Genomic DNA, 19,690 nt, shown 5'->3' with positions numbered 1-19,690 from the left:
GCCCACGGACTTGGGCCATCCTCTACTACTTTCCCAGGACACAGCAGAGAGCTGGATCAGAAGCAGAGCAGCCGGGACTCGAACCAGCGCCCAGATGCTGGCGCCACAGGGGGCAGCTTTACCTTTTACGCCACAGCGTCGACCCCTTAAATGGGGTCATCACACTGTCCTGAGCTGTGTGTTGTTACCCACCATTTAAAAGTTTAAAAAGGCCGGTGCCGCGGCTCACTAGGCTAATCCTCCGCCTTGCGGCACTGGCATACCAGGTTCTAGTCCCGGTCGGGGCACCGGATTCTGTCCTGGTTGCTCCTCTTCCAGGCCAGCTCTCTGCTGTGGCCCGGGAGTGCAGTGGAGGATGGCCCAAGTGCTTGGGCCCTGCACCCCATGGGAGACCAGGAGAAGCACCTGGCTCATGCCTTCGGATCAGCGCGGTGCGCGGCCTCAGCGCGCCGGCCGCGGCGGCCATTGGAGGGTGAACCAACGGCAAAAGGAAGACCTTTCTCTGTCTCTCTCTCTCTCACTGTCCACTCTGTCAAAATAAATAAATAAATAAATAAATATTTAACCAGTCTTGCCAAGCAGCACTTAGAAATGTCGGCTGGTGGTGCGGTACACAGGCGAAGGCTATGCCTGCGACGTGGACATCCCCTGTGGGTGCTGGCTCAAGTCCTGGTTGCTTCGCTTCCAGTCCAGCTCCCTACCAAGTGCTTGGGTCCCTGCACCTGTCTGGGAGACCTGGAGTTTCCTGGCTCCTGGCTTTGGTGGGTCCAGCCCCGGAGGTTTTGCAGCTGTTTTGGGTGTGAACCAGCAGATGGAAGCTCTCTCCCTTCAAATCTCCATATTTGAACTGATGGGTGAAGGCTACTTCCCAATAACTGGAAATCACTTTCCTGGGAAGGCTTCCCTCCTCCCCCCACAGCCAGAGCTGAATTCACTGTCCCAGTCTGCTGAGGTGTTTCCCCACCCCACACTAGCAGGGGCGGGAACGTCTGGCCTGCCAAGGCAACTGCAGGCAGGAGACGTACTTCCATCTGCTGGCCTAGTGCTTGAATGGCCAGTCACTGGGCCGGACCAGGCAGGAGCCAGGAGCTTCGTCCGGGTCTCCCACATGGGCCATCCTCCCCCGCTTTTCCCGGGCTTTTTCCCGCTTTTCCAGGGAGCACCTGGGATTCACACCAGCACCCACATGGGATGCCAGTGTTGCAGGCGGCAGCTTTCCCCACTATTCCACAACAGCTGGTAATGTTTTAGGCCTGGGAATGTTATATCCAAACGACCCTTGGCAGAAAAAAGGGTTCAGTTAGCAGAACCCACCTAACACACCTGCACCGGGAGAGCAAGCCCTGGGCTGACTCTGAGCAGCCCGCCAGTGTCTGTTGGGACCACCCGGAGATGGGCCTCCTCATGAGCTCAGGTTCATGTCCAGCACCCACTGGGTCGTGAACAGTGCAGCCCACTCTCCAGCTAACTGCCATCACTGGACCGCCAGGCTGGAGGGAAGCTAGAACTCCCCACCAGGCTGTATAGACGCCTCCCTCTCCCCGCACACCTACCTTCGCAGTGTTTGTCCATCTGGAACACACCCTTTTGTCCTTGTTTATATACACACCCGTTTTGTGAGGACCACTTCCAATCCTCCTCCCTGCTTGGTGGAAGATGGCCCAAGTCCCGAGGGCCCTGCGACCATGTGGGAGACTGGGAATAAACTCCTGGCTTCCGCCTGGCCCAGCTCCAGTCATTGCGGCCATTTGGGGAGTGAACCAGCAGATGGCAGACCTCTAATTCTGCCTTTCAAATAAAGAGTAAACTGTTCACGGATCTCATCAAAGAACTTCCCCAGGAAACCCTGAGTTTCGGCCCTTACACAGAACTGTTTTTGTAATAATCAAGATCCCTAAGCAAAATCCACCACCACAAAAAAAAGGCAGAAACCTATTTCTTGGACTGAAAACAGCAGTGATTATCAAGCCCAAAACCCCCCAAAAATGCATGCAAGAACCAAAACTTCATGTTTGTGTCAGAGCCAAGCAGCTAACACCAGATGTGACGCACGCGTGCCAGCCAATCAAGCTCAGTACCAGCCGCTCCAACTGTCCCACCAGCCCGCTGAAAGTCCCAGAGCCCGCCCGGAGGCGACAGTGGGGCCGAGGGCTGGTGGGTGAAGGCTGCCATTTTGCCTGCTCACTTTCTGTTCATTTAAAAGGCAGACTCAGAGACCTTCCACTGCCAGGTTCACTCCAAGGCCAAAACAGCCAGCTCTGGGCCAGATTAAAAGCCAGGAACTGGGCACTCCAACCAGGTCTCCTACGTGGGTACAGGGGCCCAAGCACCTCAGCCACCTTCGGCTGCTTCCCCGGGTGCCACTGGCAGAGCTGGCAAACTCGACATCCCAAGACGTGGCTCCACTAAGCCACACTGCGGGGTCCTGACCCACCTCCCTTCCTGGAAGCACCTGGCTATCACGGGCTTGGGGTCCAGACTACGGCTTCCTGCTAAAGCACACCCTGGCCAGCAGCTGTAACGGCTCAGGCAGCTTCCTACCTCTCACAGAAGCCCCAGTTACCTCCAGGATCCCAGCTTTGGTCAGGCCCAGGCCCGGCCCAGCCAGAGCCCTCACGGGTGTGTGGCTGCCAGTTCCGTTTCTCAACAAACTCTAAAATCAGTGATGGAAAACCCAACAGCATGAGGATCTCACCAGCACCCAAGACACCACCAGCTGTGGCCAAAAAACGAAACAAAAAACAGCACTGCAGGCTTACCTATTGAGGAACTTTCTCCTGAATAGTTAAAACCCAAGTTACCCAATAATTTCTTTAGAAACCTTTACTTACATTTCAATTAAAATGAATTTCATACTGCCTAGCTTATACCTTTTTTTTTTTTTAAAGAGTTAGTGAGACACAGAAAGGTCTTCCTTCCATTGGTTCACCCCCCAAATGGCCACTACAGCCAGCACTGCGCCAACCCAGAGCCAGGAGCCAGGTGCTTCTCCTGGTCTCCCATGGGGTGCAGGGCCCAAGCACCTGGGCCATCCTCCACTGCACTCCCTGGCCACAGCAGAGAGCTGGCCTGGAAGAGGGGCAACCGGGACAGAATCCGGCGCCCCGACCGGGACTAGAACCGGGTGTGCCAGCCCCGCAGGCAGAGGATTAGCCTAGTGAGCCATGGCGCCAGCCCAGCTTATACCCTTTTCTACAGGTTATCTGCACTGTAATTTGTACTGTAATTTTCCCTTTCTCTAGTCTCTGAGAACGTGAATGTCTAAAACCAAAGACGAGAATGACCCATCCACAAACATCTTCAGGTTCCTTTATTGGAGCACACAGTGAGGGATTCCCTCCAGACCTGAGCACAACGCACTCCCCACCCCGCCGAGCCTGTCACACTTCGCCTACTGGTACATCCCAAGCTTTGGATTTGTCCAGGGTGCTCAATAATTCATCTGTGAAAAAAGTGGCATTTAACTTCAGCCCACTCACAGCATTCAAAAGCTTATCCACTTTGAGAGTTTCTCAAAGACGCTCTGTACAAGGGCAGTGGGCATCTTCCCACCGGGACTGAGGCAACACCCCCAGCCTCAACGGGGACCGTTCTGACAGTCTCTTCCCGTGGGCCACACTGAAGCGCCAGTGAAGACCCGACAGCGACCGTCTCCTGTCTCCCTTGGCGTCAAGGCACCAGGTCTGTCTGATGGTGGTGGCAGCCACTAACATATTCAAGTAAATAAAAGCCCATTTTAAAAAAAACTGCCAATTTGGTAAAAGTACAACACTCAGAACTCAGCTGAGCAACATGCTCTCCAAACGATGTGATATTTTAAGAAAGCAAAGGCAAGCCGTGCCCATGGTTCCCAGGTATGGGGAGACAATACTACATTAATTCAAACCCCTTTACTGAATCCACATAGCCCTGAGGTCGTCCTGCAAAGTGCATATCAAAAACTACGCAATTACGGTGATAAAAGTTTGACAGTAACGTTACTTACAAGTCAAACTCAGTTCCTCTGAGAGAAAACCATCAAATCCTTTGTGTACACATTTAGTTTTATTGTAACAAAGCAACTTGTACACTTTTAACGTTTAAAACTGAGCATCTTTCTTTTCCAGTGAAACAAAAAGAAAATTTAAAAATAAACAGGAACAAAATTACAATAGAGAATGTCAATTCCAAATAAGATCCTACAGGTTCTGCTGATTCTCCCATCGAGTGGCAGGGCTCAAGTCATCATTAGGAGAGAATTTTATTTAAAAGTGTCATCTTCAACTGCAAGGATGTCCGTTAAACATCACAATTAAACATGCCAAAGGAGAAGCCATGTTGTCAAAATGCCCACTTAACCCACCCAAACATCTCAAACCCACCCTTTGCTGACCTTCTATAACCCCATTTTTTTAAGGTTTTTTTTTCTTTTTTTAAACAAGAGAAAGTTGACAGATACATGTTGGTAAATGCTAACTGTCCGTATTCACATAGAGACACAGTGTAATCTCTGAGCCCAATATACAGAGAAAGGAGGAGAAAAGCTAGAATTCTATGCACTACTACACAGGGGCCTGGCACCCTCCAGCTTCCAGCAGAGCCGGGAGCAGGGGGGTTTCTTTTTCCCGCAGAGCACGGTGGTGTTGATTCCATACAGTTTTTGTCGAGACGAGAGGGATAAAATGAATTTGGAACAGAAAGGGGTAGAGATTCTTTTCCCATTGTATTCTGCTTCAGGTATTTTCCCCACAATAAGGTGAGAACCATGGTGTAGAGAAAAGAGACCTCAAAAACAGGGAGACTGAGCACAAGAGGGAAAAAAATAAAAAGAAGACGGCAATTTGCTCCCAGGGACTGGAGAAAATTAAAAAAAAAAAAAAAAAGTTGGAATCCATCAGTGTTTTCTATTAGTCATCTTCTCCTTCATCCTCCTGAAAGAGAAAGTGGGAGTTAATCTTCAGGGTTAATTCTAAGGTCCCCTGCTAGCTTTGACAGGAACCACAACGGACCCCCCAGAATGCAATGACAATGTGCCCATTTTCTCCATCTCTATCACCCACCTACACTGAATCCAGACAGAAGAGACCAGCGGTGCTGCCTTACATCAACCACTGACTCTCTGCCCTAAGCAAACTACTGGACCCATTTATTTCTGACCAAATAATCCCAAACAAAGCCTATCTCTTCTAATTGGACTTTTTAACAAATCCTGTCCAAAACGTGCAGAGCTCTCGTATTTGAGTGATGGTTTACAATTTGGACGCTGTCACTTTAAAAACTGGCTAGGAAAGACAAGGGGACGATGCTAGTGCCATCATTAGTACAGGGAGCTTATCAAGCACTTCCTGGACCCCCAGACAACTGTCTGAAGTCGTCTTCACAAATCCCCCAGTATCAGTTCTGGGACAGTTTGATACTAAATACATAACGTACAAGACAGTTAATTCTTTGAAGTCATCTTTTGGGATTTAGTCAGATTCTTTACCTCCCCTTCTTCCCCTTCATCCTCATCCTCGTCTTCCTCCCCTTCATCCTCATCGCCTTCCTCATCAATGTCTTCCAACCCTTCTTCTTCTTCATCATCATCATCATCTTCTTCTCCTTCCCCTTCTTCGTCATCCATATCAGGAACCTGAAACAGAGAGTTTCCCTAAGTCCTCACTTTTAGATACAGGCAGCCTCGCACAAATGAACAGCCTCAACTCACCAGGTAGTACTGTAATGGATTCGGCCAGATATCATCCTTGATGACCTCTCCTAACTCATCCGCACCCGCGTCAGAATGGTCAGTGAACCAGGTGAAGAAGCTCTCTGGCTCCTCGTGCTGCCTCTTCCTGCTGGCTTTGTTCTGCGTTTGACTTGAACGTTTCGTCAAATCCTAAATTCAAATGGAGGGAACTTTAAATAAGTTCTTCACATCTAAACTTCTCTATAATTAAAAAAAAAAAAAAATTGGCCCAAAGCAGAACAGTCATCAGTACAGTAACAGCTGCGTTATTGATAAGAACAATCAAACACACAGCACCTGTCACACACGCTGCCAGTGCTGTTACGATGCTTTTCCCAAAGGGAAGCTACCAGCTAAGTTTATCTAAAATTAGTTCCGCCTTAACAACCACTAAGCATGTGTTACGTATCTTACTCCTTAAATGCACACATAAAGATTTTGCGAAGTATCAAGACATTGATAAGCTCCACCACCAATGTAGAAACCCAAAGAGCTACAGTTCCAATCTTCAGTCCGCAGGGTAACTTCCAACGAGAGCTCTAAGCTTTGTATCTGGATTTGACATACTGGAGCATCTTCTCTTCAGCTTCTGTGTGTACCAGACGCCCAGAGCACCAGGTACTGCCAAGTGGTGCAACCAAACCAACACAAACACAAACAAGTCCTCAAGCATACCTTCCCAGATTTCCACTTGATTTCGGTGGACTTCGAAGACGGGTCACCACTCTCATTCAGATGAAATTCTTTGGAGAGAACTTTATTTTCAAAGTAAGGATTTTCATCAAAATACTAAAACAAATGATTAGAAGAACAGAAATGAACACAAACGGCTCTTCTAGCCAAAGTTCAAGTTAATTTCCACACCGCTAAGCAGGATTCTTGATACTTACAAAATCTATTCTGTAACCTGATTTAATATCTTCAAATTCTGTCACTTCCACTCTGGTCAGATAATGCAGCGCCTCTTCATCCTCCTCCCCAAGCAGTGCAGACACTAAACCAGCAATTCACACATCAGCGTGAGCTCACACAGACGTTCACTTCAGTGACCCCTTTCTAGTGTTTCTAAGCTAACTAAAGTCAGAGCACTCGGTGAGAGAGCCGTCACCATCTTCATCAAGCAGTTAAACTCAATTCCTAGCTAGAACGGGCCTCTCTGAATGAACTACAAGAAATCACCTGCAAGTCTCGTTCCCCGCTCTGAGGAAGTCAACCCTCTGGTTGACCAGCAAGCTGGGAGAAGTCCTCAGCGGGGCCTCCCCACGCTAACAACCCCACACCCGCCATCCTCTAACGGTGCCCTGCCCACAGCACAAACATACCTTGTGGATGGTTGACAAATGTTGTTACCCAAAAATTTGGGATTTTGGCGATCAGTTCTGACCTCTTCTGAAAAAATGGTTGGCGGAGTTTGTTATATTTCTGTTCTACTTTCAAAATCTCCTCACTGGCTTGTTCATTAAGTCTGAAGCAAATGGAAAAGGACATGTTGACAATGACAGTATTTAACAAACACAAGATTTGGTCAAGACTACAGAACCGAACGTTTATTAGCCTTACGACTGTACAGAGTACCTACTTACACAGTCAATTCACCTGGTTTACAGCTGAAGCCAGACTCCACAGGGCAGTTCCGCCAGCGCCCAAGCTGAGCATCCTGGTAACACTGTATAAATTCACTTCGGCTCTCTACCTTAATTCCAGGCAAACTTCAACTGTGTCCCTCAAGCAATTTCTCAACAAAGTCACTTAGCAAGTAACAAAATTCTAAGACTAGTTAGAGCAACACTGATGCCAATCATACTAACCTACTAGAGATCCTACACTCATTCAGACAATTTGTAGCCTTTAATATCGCAAACCCGTCTTAGCAGGGCAAATGGAATTTCACTGAGAACTTTGTCACTGTACAAATATTTCACAGAAAAAATAACACTGGATCTGGGTAGTATTTGTAACCAACACAGAATTAGCTCCCTTTAGCCAGTGGATACACATGCATTTTACCAATTACCAGGCCACTAGATTCCTCAGAAAACTCCTCCAATGCAAGCTATGGGAAGTATTACCTGTCTATTTCATTTTGTACTTCATCAATATGTTCAATTGCTTCTTGTTGTTCTTTTTCTGCAAGAAAAAGGAGCATAAGACTCAATACTAATTGACAGATAAATTTAACAAGCACTGGTTTTGGTATTAAGCAACACCGATGTGACGTTTCAATAAAGATATTTTTTAAAAAGTGCCTACCACAAGGCACGCTCTCCACGTGTTCACGCATGTAGCTGACACATAACTTTCACTAAGACCATTCACCAATCATGCTACTCGCTGGCTACACCCAGCAATGTTACCGTTCCATCGCTTCAAAAAGTTCCAGTACAAGAAATCAGGGGCCCGACATTAAAGTTTCTACTATGAAGCGGAGAGGAAACCCGTGTTTACTCTGCCCGCACTGCACACAGAGCCAGCTGCTGGAGAGATCGTGAGAGGCGTCAGGCCGCCGCCGCCACCTCCACGGCACCCCGACAGCCCCTGCCCGAAGTCGGAGGCCCCGCTGGATACCAGCTACAAAGCGCGCGAGCTACGCCCCCCGGCCAGGGAGGGCACGCGGCAGCCCCTCGCCACCGGAACACTCCACTCGGCCTCGCCTTCCTCTTCGAACAAGAACCACGAGACTCGAACCTGACCTTCCCAGTCCTCCACCCCAATTCAGGCGGGCTGACCTCAGCTCAGCCCCACGCGACGTCGGCGCGCGATCGCTACGGGGCCAGGCCACTCGGAGGCGCAGGGGGGAAGGGGGTGTGCTCCGGCTCGGCTGCCCTTTTGTCCGGGGAGCTCTGCAAACCCCACAAAGAGAGGTGGGCGTGCAGGGGCCCGAGCGCGCGGGCCACTTCCGGTAGCCCTGCCGCGAGCGCCTCTCCCGGAGCGGCCCGGGCTCCCGGGCGGCCGCTCCCGAGCCCCCCGGCGCGGCGGCCGGCCCACGTGGGGAGCGCGCCCGGGCCGGCCCGAGCATCCTCCCGGCCGGCCCCGGCGCAGGCCCCGCCGGGCCCGGCCTCCGGGCGGGGGGCGCCGGGGGCACCGCCGCGGGCCGGGCGGGAAGGCGGGCGGCGCGGGGAGGCCGGGCGCGGGGCCGCGTCCGGCCGCACCATGTGGCGGCGGCGGCTGATGGGAGCGAGGCATCATGGCGGAGCACAATAAAGAGCGGCTTCTCGGGAGGGAGGGAGGGGGAGGAGAGCGAGGGAGGAGGGAGAGGAAGGGGGGGTCTCCTCCGCCCGCGCCGAGCAGGCCGCAGCGCCCCCGCCGCCGCGGCGCCACCCGGCCCCCGGCCCCGCCGCGCACAAAAAGGGGCGCCGCGCCCGCGGGCCCCCGCCGGCCGCGCCGCCCCCCGCCCGGCGCCCCCCGCGCGCGCGCCCCGGGCCCCGCCGGCCGCCCGCGGGCCGGGGCGGGAGCCGAAGATGGCGGCGCGGCCGGCCCCCGCCTCGCCGCTCCTCACCTGAGGTCTCGTCGGCCCCGTCGTGGTTGGAGTTGAGCTCCTTCTTACTGACTTTGGCCGCCGGCGCCGACATGGTGCTGCTCCGCGGTCGGGGGCGGAGCGGGGAGGGGGAGAGAAGGGCCGGCGCGGGGGGCGGCGGGCGGCTTCCCCTCACGCCACACGCGCGGGCGCTCGCTCGCTCGGTCCGGCCGCCTCCTCCCGGCGCCGCTCGCTCGCCCTCCCCCTCGCTCGCTCGCTCGCGCGCGCGGCCCTCGCGGCCTGACGACGCGGGAGGGGCTGGGGCGGCGCGCCGGGCCCCGGCCGGGGCTGCTGCTCGCGGAGGGGCGGCGGCGGCGGCGGCGGCGGCGGCGGCGGGCGGGCGGCTCGGCTCCCTCACTCGCGCTCCGCGCTCCAGCTCGCTGCTCGCTCTCCCCGAGCCGCCTCCTCCTCCTCCACCTCCTCCTCGCGGCGAGGGGCGGGCGGCAGGGCGCAGGCGCGCCAGGCCCCGCGCGCACGCCCCGCCCCCGGCCGGAGAGGCTCGCGCCGCCTCGCCATTGGCCGGGGCGCCGGGGCGAGGGGGCGGAGCCGCCGCGAGGAGACACAGGGCCTGGGCGAAGAGGCGGGCGGAAGGAACGCGGCGACGTCCGGGGCCGGCCCCCCAGCGCCGCGCTCCCCTCCCCCCGTCTGTCCCCTTCTCAGGCCCGACCCGGGACACTGGCGCGCGGCGGCCGAGGGGCGGGGCTTCGCGCGGCGGCGCGTCACGTGGTGGCGGCGCGGCTTCCCCTGTCCGCGGGCTGCGAGCTCGCGGGCCCCCGGCGGCGCAGGCCTCGTAGGAGCCGGGGCTGCTCCCCGGGACGTGCGCCAGCCCGGGGGCCCCTGGGCGCCTCCCTCTTCGCGGGAGTTTGCGAGCGGCGGCGCCCTCGTCCGGTCTTGCAGACGGGGAGGCCGGCGTGCGGGGCGCTCCCTCGGGGGGCGCTCGCGGAACCCGAAGCGGCCCCGCGCCCCGCAGCCCGCGTCCCTCTGAGGAAGTGACAGCCCAGTCAGCCGTGACGCTGGGGCCCTTGGCGGGTCCGCGGGGGGCAGGCGGCGACCCCCGCGCGGGCGACGCGACGCGACGCGGACCGCGAGGGTCCCAGCACCCACAAGGTCCTGCCGGCTCCCGAGGCTCGGATGCTGTTCACGTCACGAGTGGCCGGAAACGCTCTGGTTGGAACCACAGCTGACTTGCTGGAACTTTCCCGAACGCGGCCGCGCGTGAACCTGTCCCTCCGCGAGCCCAGCTCTCGCAGTGGACACCTTTCTGAAGGAAGTTATTCGCATCTGGGATACACTGCTCATGTCTGACAGCCAGCTCCCGAGGAAAAAGAGAGGGAAAAACAAAACCCCGGTGTGCAGCATCTGCCGACTCGGCGAGGCGGACGCTTTCACCGTGGCCGAGTCGCGGCTGCCCAGTGGTGGCACTGAGCGGAGTCGCGGGGACTAGGACGGCCGGCCCCGCGGGTGGACGGCTCTGTCGTCCTCGCTCAGTCTCCCCCAGCGCCAGGCAGCTTTTACCCTCGTCACACCCGCGAAGGCCGGCGCGGGACAAGGCCCTGGCGCTGCAGCGATTTTTCCACTTTGTCCACGCGAGCGGCACAAACCCACGCACAAAACCACGCTCGCCCTCACTGAAGCGGATAGGACTCCGACTTTGTTATTTTTTAAGTCGCAGTTGGCTCCTGGCCGCACCATGCTCAGGGACGCGCACACAGGCTGCGCCCCACGACGGCACTGGGGACCCCGGTTCCCGGGCACGCACGGGGGCCCCGGCACCCTGCAGCGCTCGCAGGAGCCAGCGGGCTCCCCCAGCCTCCCAGCAGCCCTTGGGAGAGGCACATCAGGAAGAGAAACAAAGCAAGGGCCGCGTTTCAGGAAACGGGGGCGGCCCGGGCACCCCGAGAGAGCACTTGCCTGCCCCAAGTACTGGGTCTCCCCCGCGGGCTCCCACCAGCAGCTGGCGTCGGCTCCTGACCCTCTCCCCTCCCCAGCCTCCTTTGAAGAGGGATGAACGAGGGGAACCAGAGAGGAGCCTGGGAAATCTCAGCAGCCCGGCCTTGACCAGGCGCCCATGCCTTGCGCCTCCTTTCTCCCCCTCTGATACGTGGGGTACCCGCTGTCGGCAACCAGCTGCACAGCAGTTGCTAGGGTTCAGGAGGGCTCAGGCTGCACCTCTTCGCCCTTCCGCTCTGCCAGCGCCGCAGGGAGCTGAATGGCAGGAGGCAGGCCTGAGCCACATTGTGCTGCTCTGTGCTTCTGCACCACTCGCCTGCTTCAGGGCTCTGCTGAGACTGGCAGGCCTGAGAAACAGCCCCGCTAAACCCTGTCAGGGAAGAGGACTTGGCCACAGGACGGGTCTCAACCCCTGCCGCTGCCCACGCTGGGAGGCCTCTGCATCCCGCGTGGTGGGCCTGGGACGCAGTGGAAGTGAAACGGCAGAAGGGATCCGCGGGAGGGCGGAGACGAGCCCAGTGCTCCTTCCCCACTCCCCAGCGACCCACTCGGTGGCTCCTACCTACCCAAAGCCCCTGCCATCTCCCACCCTACCAGAGAGACCCCAGGCACCACCACAGTCAACTTTGTGTCCTGTTCCAAGCTCTTTGTCAGCAACATACAGTCCTCAGCTCCAAGTTTGCTGGTCTAGTGGGGGCAGGGGTGAGATGATGCCAGCAGGGCACATTAGGGGACTCCTGATGGCCTGGAGCAGAAGCTCAAAGGACAAGACCTCAAGAGAGCTTGGAGGGGGGCTCCCCGGGGCAGGGTAGGCACAGAGGAAATAGCCCCGGCCCGGAGCAAGCGGGCATCCGGGGCCAGATGAGAGGACAGAGCAGAGCAGGAGCTGAGGAGTGGTTCAGGGTGTGAGGGAGGCGTCCAGGTGCGTGTCCAGAGCAGAACCTGGAGAGGTCGGAGGGCCCAGGTGCGCGAGACCCGGAAGTCCAGTCCCGACCTGAGACCTGGGGGTGAGTCACGTGACTGGCTTGGCTTGGATAGAAGGGAGGAGAAGGTGGCAGTTCAGGTCAGAGCTGTGGGTCACTGGCGTCAGACACAGGGGAGCAGGTCGGAGCGGAAAGATAGAGGCACTGGGACCCGGAATTTGGCCGATTTGCACGGAGGAAGAGCCCTCGGCTGGCTGCTGCTCCCCTTGCCCAGCCACGGAGCCCCAGAGGAGGGAGCTCGCGGCGGGGATGAGCGCCCATGTGCTCTGGGTCTCACTTCCGCCCCTTCTGGCTCCCCCTTCCCACAAGCCGAATCCACTCAACTCCACGAGTGAAACCCGACAGGGAGCTTGGGGTCCCATCTCAAGAATGGATGGTTGGGAGGGGGAGAAAAAAGCGGTGCCGATCCTCGTAAATCTCTTTAAGTCTAAAAAAAAAAAAAAGTTGCCGCATGGACATACCTCCGGTCAACAAACCCCGAGAGGCCGATGTGTCCGCCGGCCTCGGGCCAGGAGCTGCTCTTGGCTTCTTCGCGTGAGGAAGGAGCAAAGACGGGCGCTTGGGGGCCATGCTCCCAGGAAACGCTGACCCCAGCGCCGGGCAGGAGGAAGCTGAGGACTGCGACTTCCCCAATTGCCGGGAATTTAAATCTGCCCGGGAGCCGCCGGGAGGGGATATTTACATGACAATGGGACACACACCCCTCGCCCCCTCCCCCTCCCCCAGGCTCTTCCCTTCCCACCCCCCTCCAACCCACAGCCACTCTTCCTAGCTCTCTGCCTCTCTCCAGAGGGGCACTGTGGTGGTGGTGGGGGGGGGGCAGGTTCTTCCTTAATCTGCTCGGTGTTTTCAGATCCTGGTCTCCACTGCGGTGCCCGCAGCCCATCCCCCATGGGTCCCAAATCCTTTAGGCAGCCCTGCCCTCATTAGAAACGGGTCTTCTTCCCTCGGCATCCAGATTTCAGTATGCGCTGCTGCTTACCCTCAGTGTAGAACGTTCTTCAGTCACCCCCCTCCCACATCTGGCCAACTCCTTCCCCACCTCCAGGTCTCCGGGCTCCCGAAAGGCAGGGGCGTGTTGAAAAGGATCCCCAGTGGAGAATGACGGAGGAGGAGGGGAAAGCAGGTACCCTTTTGAGAGCCTTTGGCTTCCCATTTGTTTCAGGAAGGATGGAGGTTAGGAGTTAGAAGGACCTTCCGAAGGTGCCTTGTCCAGGGTTCGCAAAGCCCAGTGCCTCTCGGGGCCTGCCAGATCATAACAAGGAGTAGGGCACCCGGTGAGTTCACCACAACTCCTGGGAGGCCGGTCAGTACAACCAGCGAGGAAAACTGTGCTGGGCAAGGCACGGGCCCACTCGGCTCCCGGGAATTTGATTCCTGGCCGTGTCACCAGCGGCACTGCTGCGGCCTGGTGTGAGAGGTGTGTAGGTGAGAGTGTCACGTGCAGCGAGATCCATCACAGCCAACATCTGGAAACACTGTCCGCAGCAGGAGGCGCGCTGTGAGAGTTGGACAGTGAGGATACATGACCAGCAGCTGCAGAGTGCCGTGGATGGAGCCCACAAGCACGGTGTTCAGACACAGAATAGCAGACGCTGTGCGATGGCAATTTCATCGTATAAAGTACAAGAGCAGGCAAAACTGCTTTCTGCTGTTAGATTTCCGGAGGGGCGACCTTTGCCATGGGTGCAGCAGGGTTGTCACCGAAAGGGGGCACTGGGGCCCCCGGGGTCCTGGTGATGGCCAAGGGCTTTGCTACACCAGTGTATTTGATGTGGGAACCCTGTGGTTGCCAGGCCTTTGGTTTTTCTTCCTTCTTTTCTTTTGTAAAGATTTGTATGTATTCATGTGAAAGACAGAGACAGAAATGGGAGAGAGAGATCTGCTGGTTCACGCCCCAAATAGCCCAGGGGGGTGGCAGGAACTCAAGTACTTGAGCCATCAGCTGCTGTTAGAATCAGAGGAGGTAGGCCGGCGGCTCACTAGGCTAATCCTCCGCCTAGCGGCACCGGCACACCGGGTTCTAGTCCCGGTCGGGGCGCCGGATTCTGTCCCGGTTGCCCCTCTTCCAGGCCAGCCCTCTGCTGTGGCCAGGGAGTGCAGTGGAGGATGGCCCTGCACCCCATGGGAGACCAGGAAAAGCACCTGGCTCCTGGCTCCTGCCATCGGATCAGTGCGGTGCGCCGGCCGCAGCGCGCCGGCCGCGGCGGCCATTGGAGGGTGAACCAACGGCAAAAGGAAGACCTTTCTCTCTGTCTCTCTCTCTCACTGTCCACTCTGCCTGTCAAAAAAAAAAAAAAAAAAGAATCAGAGGGGGTGAGACCCAGACCAGGTGCTCTGATATGGGATGCAGGCGTTCCAGGCTTAATCCGCCCCAAGTGCTCTTTTTTTAAAAAGTATTTTTCCTGTTTAACTGACACATAATGCTTGTACATACTTATGGGATACAGTGTGACACTTCAATACGCCTATACATTGTAAGGGTCAGATCAGGGTCATTGGCAAAACCATCACCTGGAACATGTATAATTATATTCTTTGTGATGGGAGTATTCACTCTACTCCTTATTTTGAAATTTACAATTAAGTGTTCTTACCTGTAGTTACCCTCCAGTGCGTAGAACACCAGACGCCAGTTCCCTTCTCCGCCCGCTCCGCTGTGCCATTAACCGTCTTCCTTTGTACCCTGCCTCCCCCTCCCAGCTTTGATTTTTCTAACAGTAAAATAGAGATACAATTTTATATGAGATCTCTGGGTGTTTAGAAGTTGGCAACTCATTCAGCTTTTTACAAATGCACTTGATAGATCACACAAAACATATCATCCGCCCACTGTCACCCAGGGGCGTGGCTCTGCAGCCTCTGAGACAGTCCGCGATGGTCCCTGTCTTCTGCATATTCCACACCATTAGTCACCTGTTAATGAGACGGATCCGAGGCATAAATCAATGACGTCACCGCTGATAAAAGCCGAGGACTCCCAGATGGAAGAAAAGGCAGAGGCCCCCACCGTCCCCTCCAGCCTGCACATTCCTGGGGCGCTCTGAGGGACCCTGCTCACTCGAGAGGTTTGACAGTCACGAGTGTCTTGGCTTTAGGCTGTGCCCCAGGTGGTGGGGGAGAACAACTGAGTGTTACCTCATCGTGAAGCCCCAGTCTCGGGAGTTACACCTGTAAGATGGGTACTAATTCGAGGGTACCCCATAAACTTGGTGGGAGGGGTGGAAATCTGGTGTAGGGCAGCAGTTAGCGTGCTGCCGGGGACCCCGCCATGCCGGACCAGAGCGCCTGGGTCTGCTTCCCGGTCCAGCTTCCGGCCAGAACGGGACCTCTCTGAAAAGGAAAGACTAACTGGGAAGTAACTCAGAGGCGCCGTGCCAGACGCACGTCGGGGGCGCTCTAGACTCCACCTCCCTGCGCCCTGGCTGCGTGCCTGAGCCGGGGTGGGAAGAGGCACTGTCTCTGCTGGTGGCGGCTTCAATGGATGCAGCTTCTCTGGACAGCAGTTTAGCCATCAGAGCAGCTGTTAAAAGCACACAGGTTGACTCAGAAGTTCCCCTTGAAGGAGTCTACCCTCCGCAGTGGCCGCACAGCTGTCAGGTGACACGTGAACAAGGCCTCTCGCAGGACAATTCGGTTTGTAAAAGCAAAAGGAAACAACCTAATGACTTCTTTAGGCTGCTGGGGACAAAGGCTACAGCCATACCTTGGAATGCCCTGCAGTCATAAAAGCCGAGGGAACCAGAGCTGGGGAAGCGGGAAAACAAAGTCCAGAGCCCCTGGTTAGTATGTTACCGTCGGTGGGAAAGGGGAGCAGATGGGGCCAGCGCCATGGCACAGTAGGTTAATCCTCCGCCTGCAGCGCCCGCATCCCATATGGTTGCAGGTTCTAGTCCTGGCTGTCTGCTGTGGCCTGGGAAAGCAGTAGAAGATGGCCCAAGTCCTTGGGCCCCTGCACCCACCTGGGAGACCCGGAAGAAGCTCCTGGCTCCTGGCTCCTGGCTTCGGATCAGCTCAGCTCTGGCTGTTGCAGTCATTTGGGGAGTAAACTAGCAGATGGAAGACCTCTCTGTCTCTCCTTCTCACTCTCTGTAACTCTACCTCTCAAATAAATAAGTAAATAAAATCTTTAACAACAAAAAGACACACATTCACTGATTTGTGTGTGTGTGTGTGTGTGTGTGTGCATGCGCGCACGTGTTAAGGAAACAAATCTCAGGGTTCTCTCTGGAAGGGGACTGAGCGGCCAGAGGACTGGCTGGGAGGGAGATCTGATTTTTTTTCTCTCGTCCATGTTATACATTTTGAATTTTTTAAACACATTTTTTATTTATCCATTTTCATTTTACTTGAAGGACAGAGACTCAGAGATCTTGCTGGTTCACTCTCCAAATGCTCACAACAGATATGGCTGGACCAGACTGAAGCCAGGAGTCCAGAGCCCATTCTAGGTCCCCCATGTGGGTAGCCCCAACCCTAGTAGTTGAGCCGTCATTTGCTGCCTCCCAGGGTGTACATCAGCAGGACACAGGATGGGAAGGGGAGCCAGGGTTCAAACCATGCACTCGGATATGGGGTGCAGCTGTCCTTAGTGGCTTCTTAGCTGCTGTGCCAAATACCTTCCCCCACATCTTGAATTTTGAACTTTGTGACTATATCACATTAAAAGACAAAAGGGGCAGGGAAGGTCATTCTGTCACCCTGTGCTTCCTGTCCAGCTCCTTGTTAATGTGCCTGGGAAGGCAACAGAAGAGGGCCCAACTGGTCCCTGCCACCCACGTTGCAGACCCCGATGGAGTTCCTGACTCCTGGCTCCTGGCTCTGGTCTTGCCCAGCCCTGGCTGTTGTAGCTATTTGGGGAGTGAACCAGAAGATGGAAAATTCTCTCTCTCTCTCTTTCTGCCATTCAAATAAATAAATCTTTTTTTTTTTTTTTTTGACAGGCAGAGTTAGACAGTGAGAGAGAGAGACAAAGAGAAAGGTCTTCCTTCCATTGGTTCACCCCCCAAATGGCCGCTATGACCGGCACTGCGCCTATCTGAAGCCAGGAGCCAGGTGCTTCTTCCTGGTCTCCCATGCGGGTGCAGGGCCCAAGCACTTGGGCCATCCCCCACTGTCTTCCTGGGCCACAGCAGAGAGCTGGACTGGAGGAAGAGCAACCGGGACAGAATCCAGTGCCCCGACTGGGACTAGAACCTGGGGTGTCGGCGCTGCAGGTGGCGGATTAGCCTAGTGAGCTGTGGCACTGGCCTCAAATAAATAAATCTTAAGGGAAAAAAAAGAGAGAGAGAGAGAAAAGAGGCGGGCACTTGGCACAGAACAGCAATGCTCGTGGGACCCCTGCATCCTGTGTGGGAATGCCTGGGTTCCAGTCAGGGCTGCACCTCAGACTCCAGCTCCCTGCGTGTGGGGACCCCGGGAGGCAGTAGTGATGGCTGAAAACCTTGTCCTCGTCACCCAGGTAGGAGAACCAGAGGGAGTGCTCAGCTGCACATCTGGGGAGCGAATAGCAGATGGAAGAAATCTTTCTCCTTCCCTTTCTGCTTTTCAAATAAAATAAAAATTAGTGATAAATTAAAAATTTGTAACCAGCAAGATAACCATCATGTAAAACAAAAAAGACCCAAGAATGGGCGTTGGAACACTCATTCCTCATCAGAGTGCCTGGGTCAGGGCGCAGCTCCGGCTCCTGACTGCTGCCTTCCTGCTAATGCAGACCCCGGGAGGCAGCAGACGATGGTTCGAGTAGCTGGGTTCCTGCCTTCAGTGTGGGAGGCCTGGGTTGAGCTCTAAGGCTCCAAGCTTCAGTCTGGCCCAGCCTCTGCGGTTGAGGACATTTGGAGAATGGACCAGCAGATGGGCGCTCTGTTTCTCTCTCCTCTCTCCCTCTCCCTCTCCTATAAAGAATGTAAATACTTCTAAATCTTAAAACACACACACACACACACACACAAAGATTACCTGCGCTCCAGTGCTCAGAATCGCTGCCACCCAGCACGGCTCGGGCTCAGCACACGGCAGCTTCAGTTCTAGTGTGCGAGACGGCCCTCTCCCTTCCTCTCCAGCTTCCTGGATTCCTGGGGTGTCACTCCGCAACTGTAGCAACTCCACCTAGGTGCTCTGATCCCAAACAGGCTGCAAGGGGCGGGGCAAAGAGAATGGCCTCCTCAGCCCCACCTAAAGCTTGGCAGGCAGGGAGGTGGCCAGATGTTCCGTGACCCTGGGGCCCAGCTCCCTCTGGGAGCAAGAACTTTCCAAAACACAGCGTTGTGTAGCTGTGTGCACACCAGCGGGCTCAGGAAGACTGACTTTACCAAGTACTGAGCGTCGGCTCTGTGCAGGAGAGGCACGTCACACAGCTTTAGCCTCTGTAGCCTGATCCTTTTGAACCCTTTTTCCAAATCGTGTTATCTTCTTTTTCTACAGGCAAGAGAACCAACACCAGATGAAGCATCGACGCTCAGAGGTCACTTGCCCTGGCACCAAAGGGCCAGAAAGTCGGGACTTGAGCCGCGGCCTCCTTGATTTCACTCTGCTAACCTGGCACTGGCTGCTCAGGCAGGCTGACGGCTAACCCAGCCCCGAGGCTCCCAGACCCTGTTCCCTTTTTTTATTTTATTTATTTGAAAGACAGAGTGAGAGAGAGAAGAGAAAAGACAGATACACAGAGAGAGAGAGAGAGAGAGATATCTCTTCCATCCACTGGTTCACTTCCCCAGTTGGCCACAATGACCAGGCTGGAACTCTATGTGGGTCTTCTACTAGGGTGGCAGGGCCCAAGCACTTGAGCCATCCACCTCGGCTTTCATTTATTTATTGGAAAGGCGGAGGTACAGAGAGGGAGAGATAGAGAGGTCTTCTATCTGCTGGTTCACTCCCCAAGTGGCCACAATGGCTGGAGCTGAGCTGGTCCTAAGCCAGGAGCTGGGAACTTCTTCCAGGTCTCCCATGTGGGTGCAGGGGCCCAAGCACTTGGGTCATCCTCTACTGCCTTCCTGGGCCACAGCAGGGAGCTGGATGGGAGGAAGAACAGCCTGGACTTGAACCAGCACCCATATGGGTGCAGGCGCAGCTTTACCTTCTATACCATAGGGCCAATCATTCAGCCTCTGCTTTCTCAGTTGCATTAGCAGGGATCTGGACCAGAAGTGGAGCAGCCAGGACTTGAACTGGCACTCTGACAACAGATGATGGCACTGGAGGCCACAGTGTAACCCTCTGGGCCACAATACTGGCCTGCAAGGCTCGTCCCGAGATCCCTGGTCCACAAGACCAGCGCTGGCAGGGCGCTAGGCTGCTCCTGGCAGAGTTCCGTATGGAAACAAGAGATCGCTGTTTTATTGCACACGGTGTGCTCTGGCTCCTTAAAAATATGCATGGTTAGGGCCAGCGCTGTGGTGTAGCAGGTAAAACTGCCACCTGCAGTGCCGGCATCCCATATGGGCAACAGTTCGAGTCCCAGCTGCTCCACTTCTGATTCAGGCTGTCTGCTAATGGCCTGGGAAAGCAGCAGAAGGTGGCCCAAGACAGAGGAAA

At 55.6% G+C, this 19,690-nt stretch overlaps 1 protein-coding gene and 1 long non-coding RNA gene across 5 annotated transcripts; both read right to left on the bottom strand.

Annotated features, from left to right (window-relative positions):
* Positions 1 to 3,293: 3,293 nt before the first annotated feature.
* SET (SET nuclear proto-oncogene) lies at positions 3,294 to 12,771 on the bottom strand. 2 transcript variants are annotated; one of them, XM_051838440.2, is made up of 8 exons: positions 12,616 to 12,771; positions 7,777 to 7,834; positions 7,030 to 7,172; positions 6,598 to 6,701; positions 6,383 to 6,496; positions 5,687 to 5,857; positions 5,465 to 5,611; positions 3,294 to 4,910 (listed from the first exon to the last, which is right to left on the bottom strand). In XM_051838440.2, the coding sequence occupies exons 1-8, from the start codon at positions 12,722 to 12,724 to the stop codon at positions 4,887 to 4,889; spliced, it is 870 nt and encodes a 289-aa protein (XP_051694400.1). In that variant the 5' UTR covers positions 12,725 to 12,771; the 3' UTR covers positions 3,294 to 4,886. The 2 variants fall into 2 exon arrangements, with proteins under 2 accessions (XP_051694400.1, XP_051694399.1); XM_051838439.2 differs by lacking the exon at positions 12,616 to 12,771 and adding an exon at positions 9,204 to 9,654.
* A 2,120-nt stretch (positions 12,772 to 14,891) lies between these two features.
* LOC103345796 (uncharacterized) lies at positions 14,892 to 18,460 on the bottom strand. 3 transcript variants are annotated; one of them, XR_011385363.1, is made up of 3 exons: positions 18,116 to 18,460; positions 16,117 to 16,257; positions 14,892 to 15,070 (listed from the first exon to the last, which is right to left on the bottom strand). It is a non-coding gene; the product is annotated as an uncharacterized lncRNA (long non-coding RNA). The 3 variants fall into 3 exon arrangements; XR_011385362.1 differs by lacking the exon at positions 16,117 to 16,257 and adding an exon at positions 15,950 to 16,067 and having other exon boundaries at positions 18,116 to 18,282; XR_007916328.2 differs by having other exon boundaries at positions 16,117 to 16,251; positions 18,116 to 18,257.
* Positions 18,461 to 19,690: the final 1,230 nt, after the last annotated feature.

This window comes from Oryctolagus cuniculus, chromosome 1 (genome assembly GCF_964237555.1).
Source record: "Oryctolagus cuniculus chromosome 1, mOryCun1.1, whole genome shotgun sequence".
NCBI lineage: Eukaryota > Metazoa > Chordata > Mammalia > Lagomorpha > Leporidae > Oryctolagus > Oryctolagus cuniculus.
The sequence above is the reverse complement of the archived record's forward strand: the minus strand, read 5'-3'. Positions and strand labels throughout refer to the sequence as shown.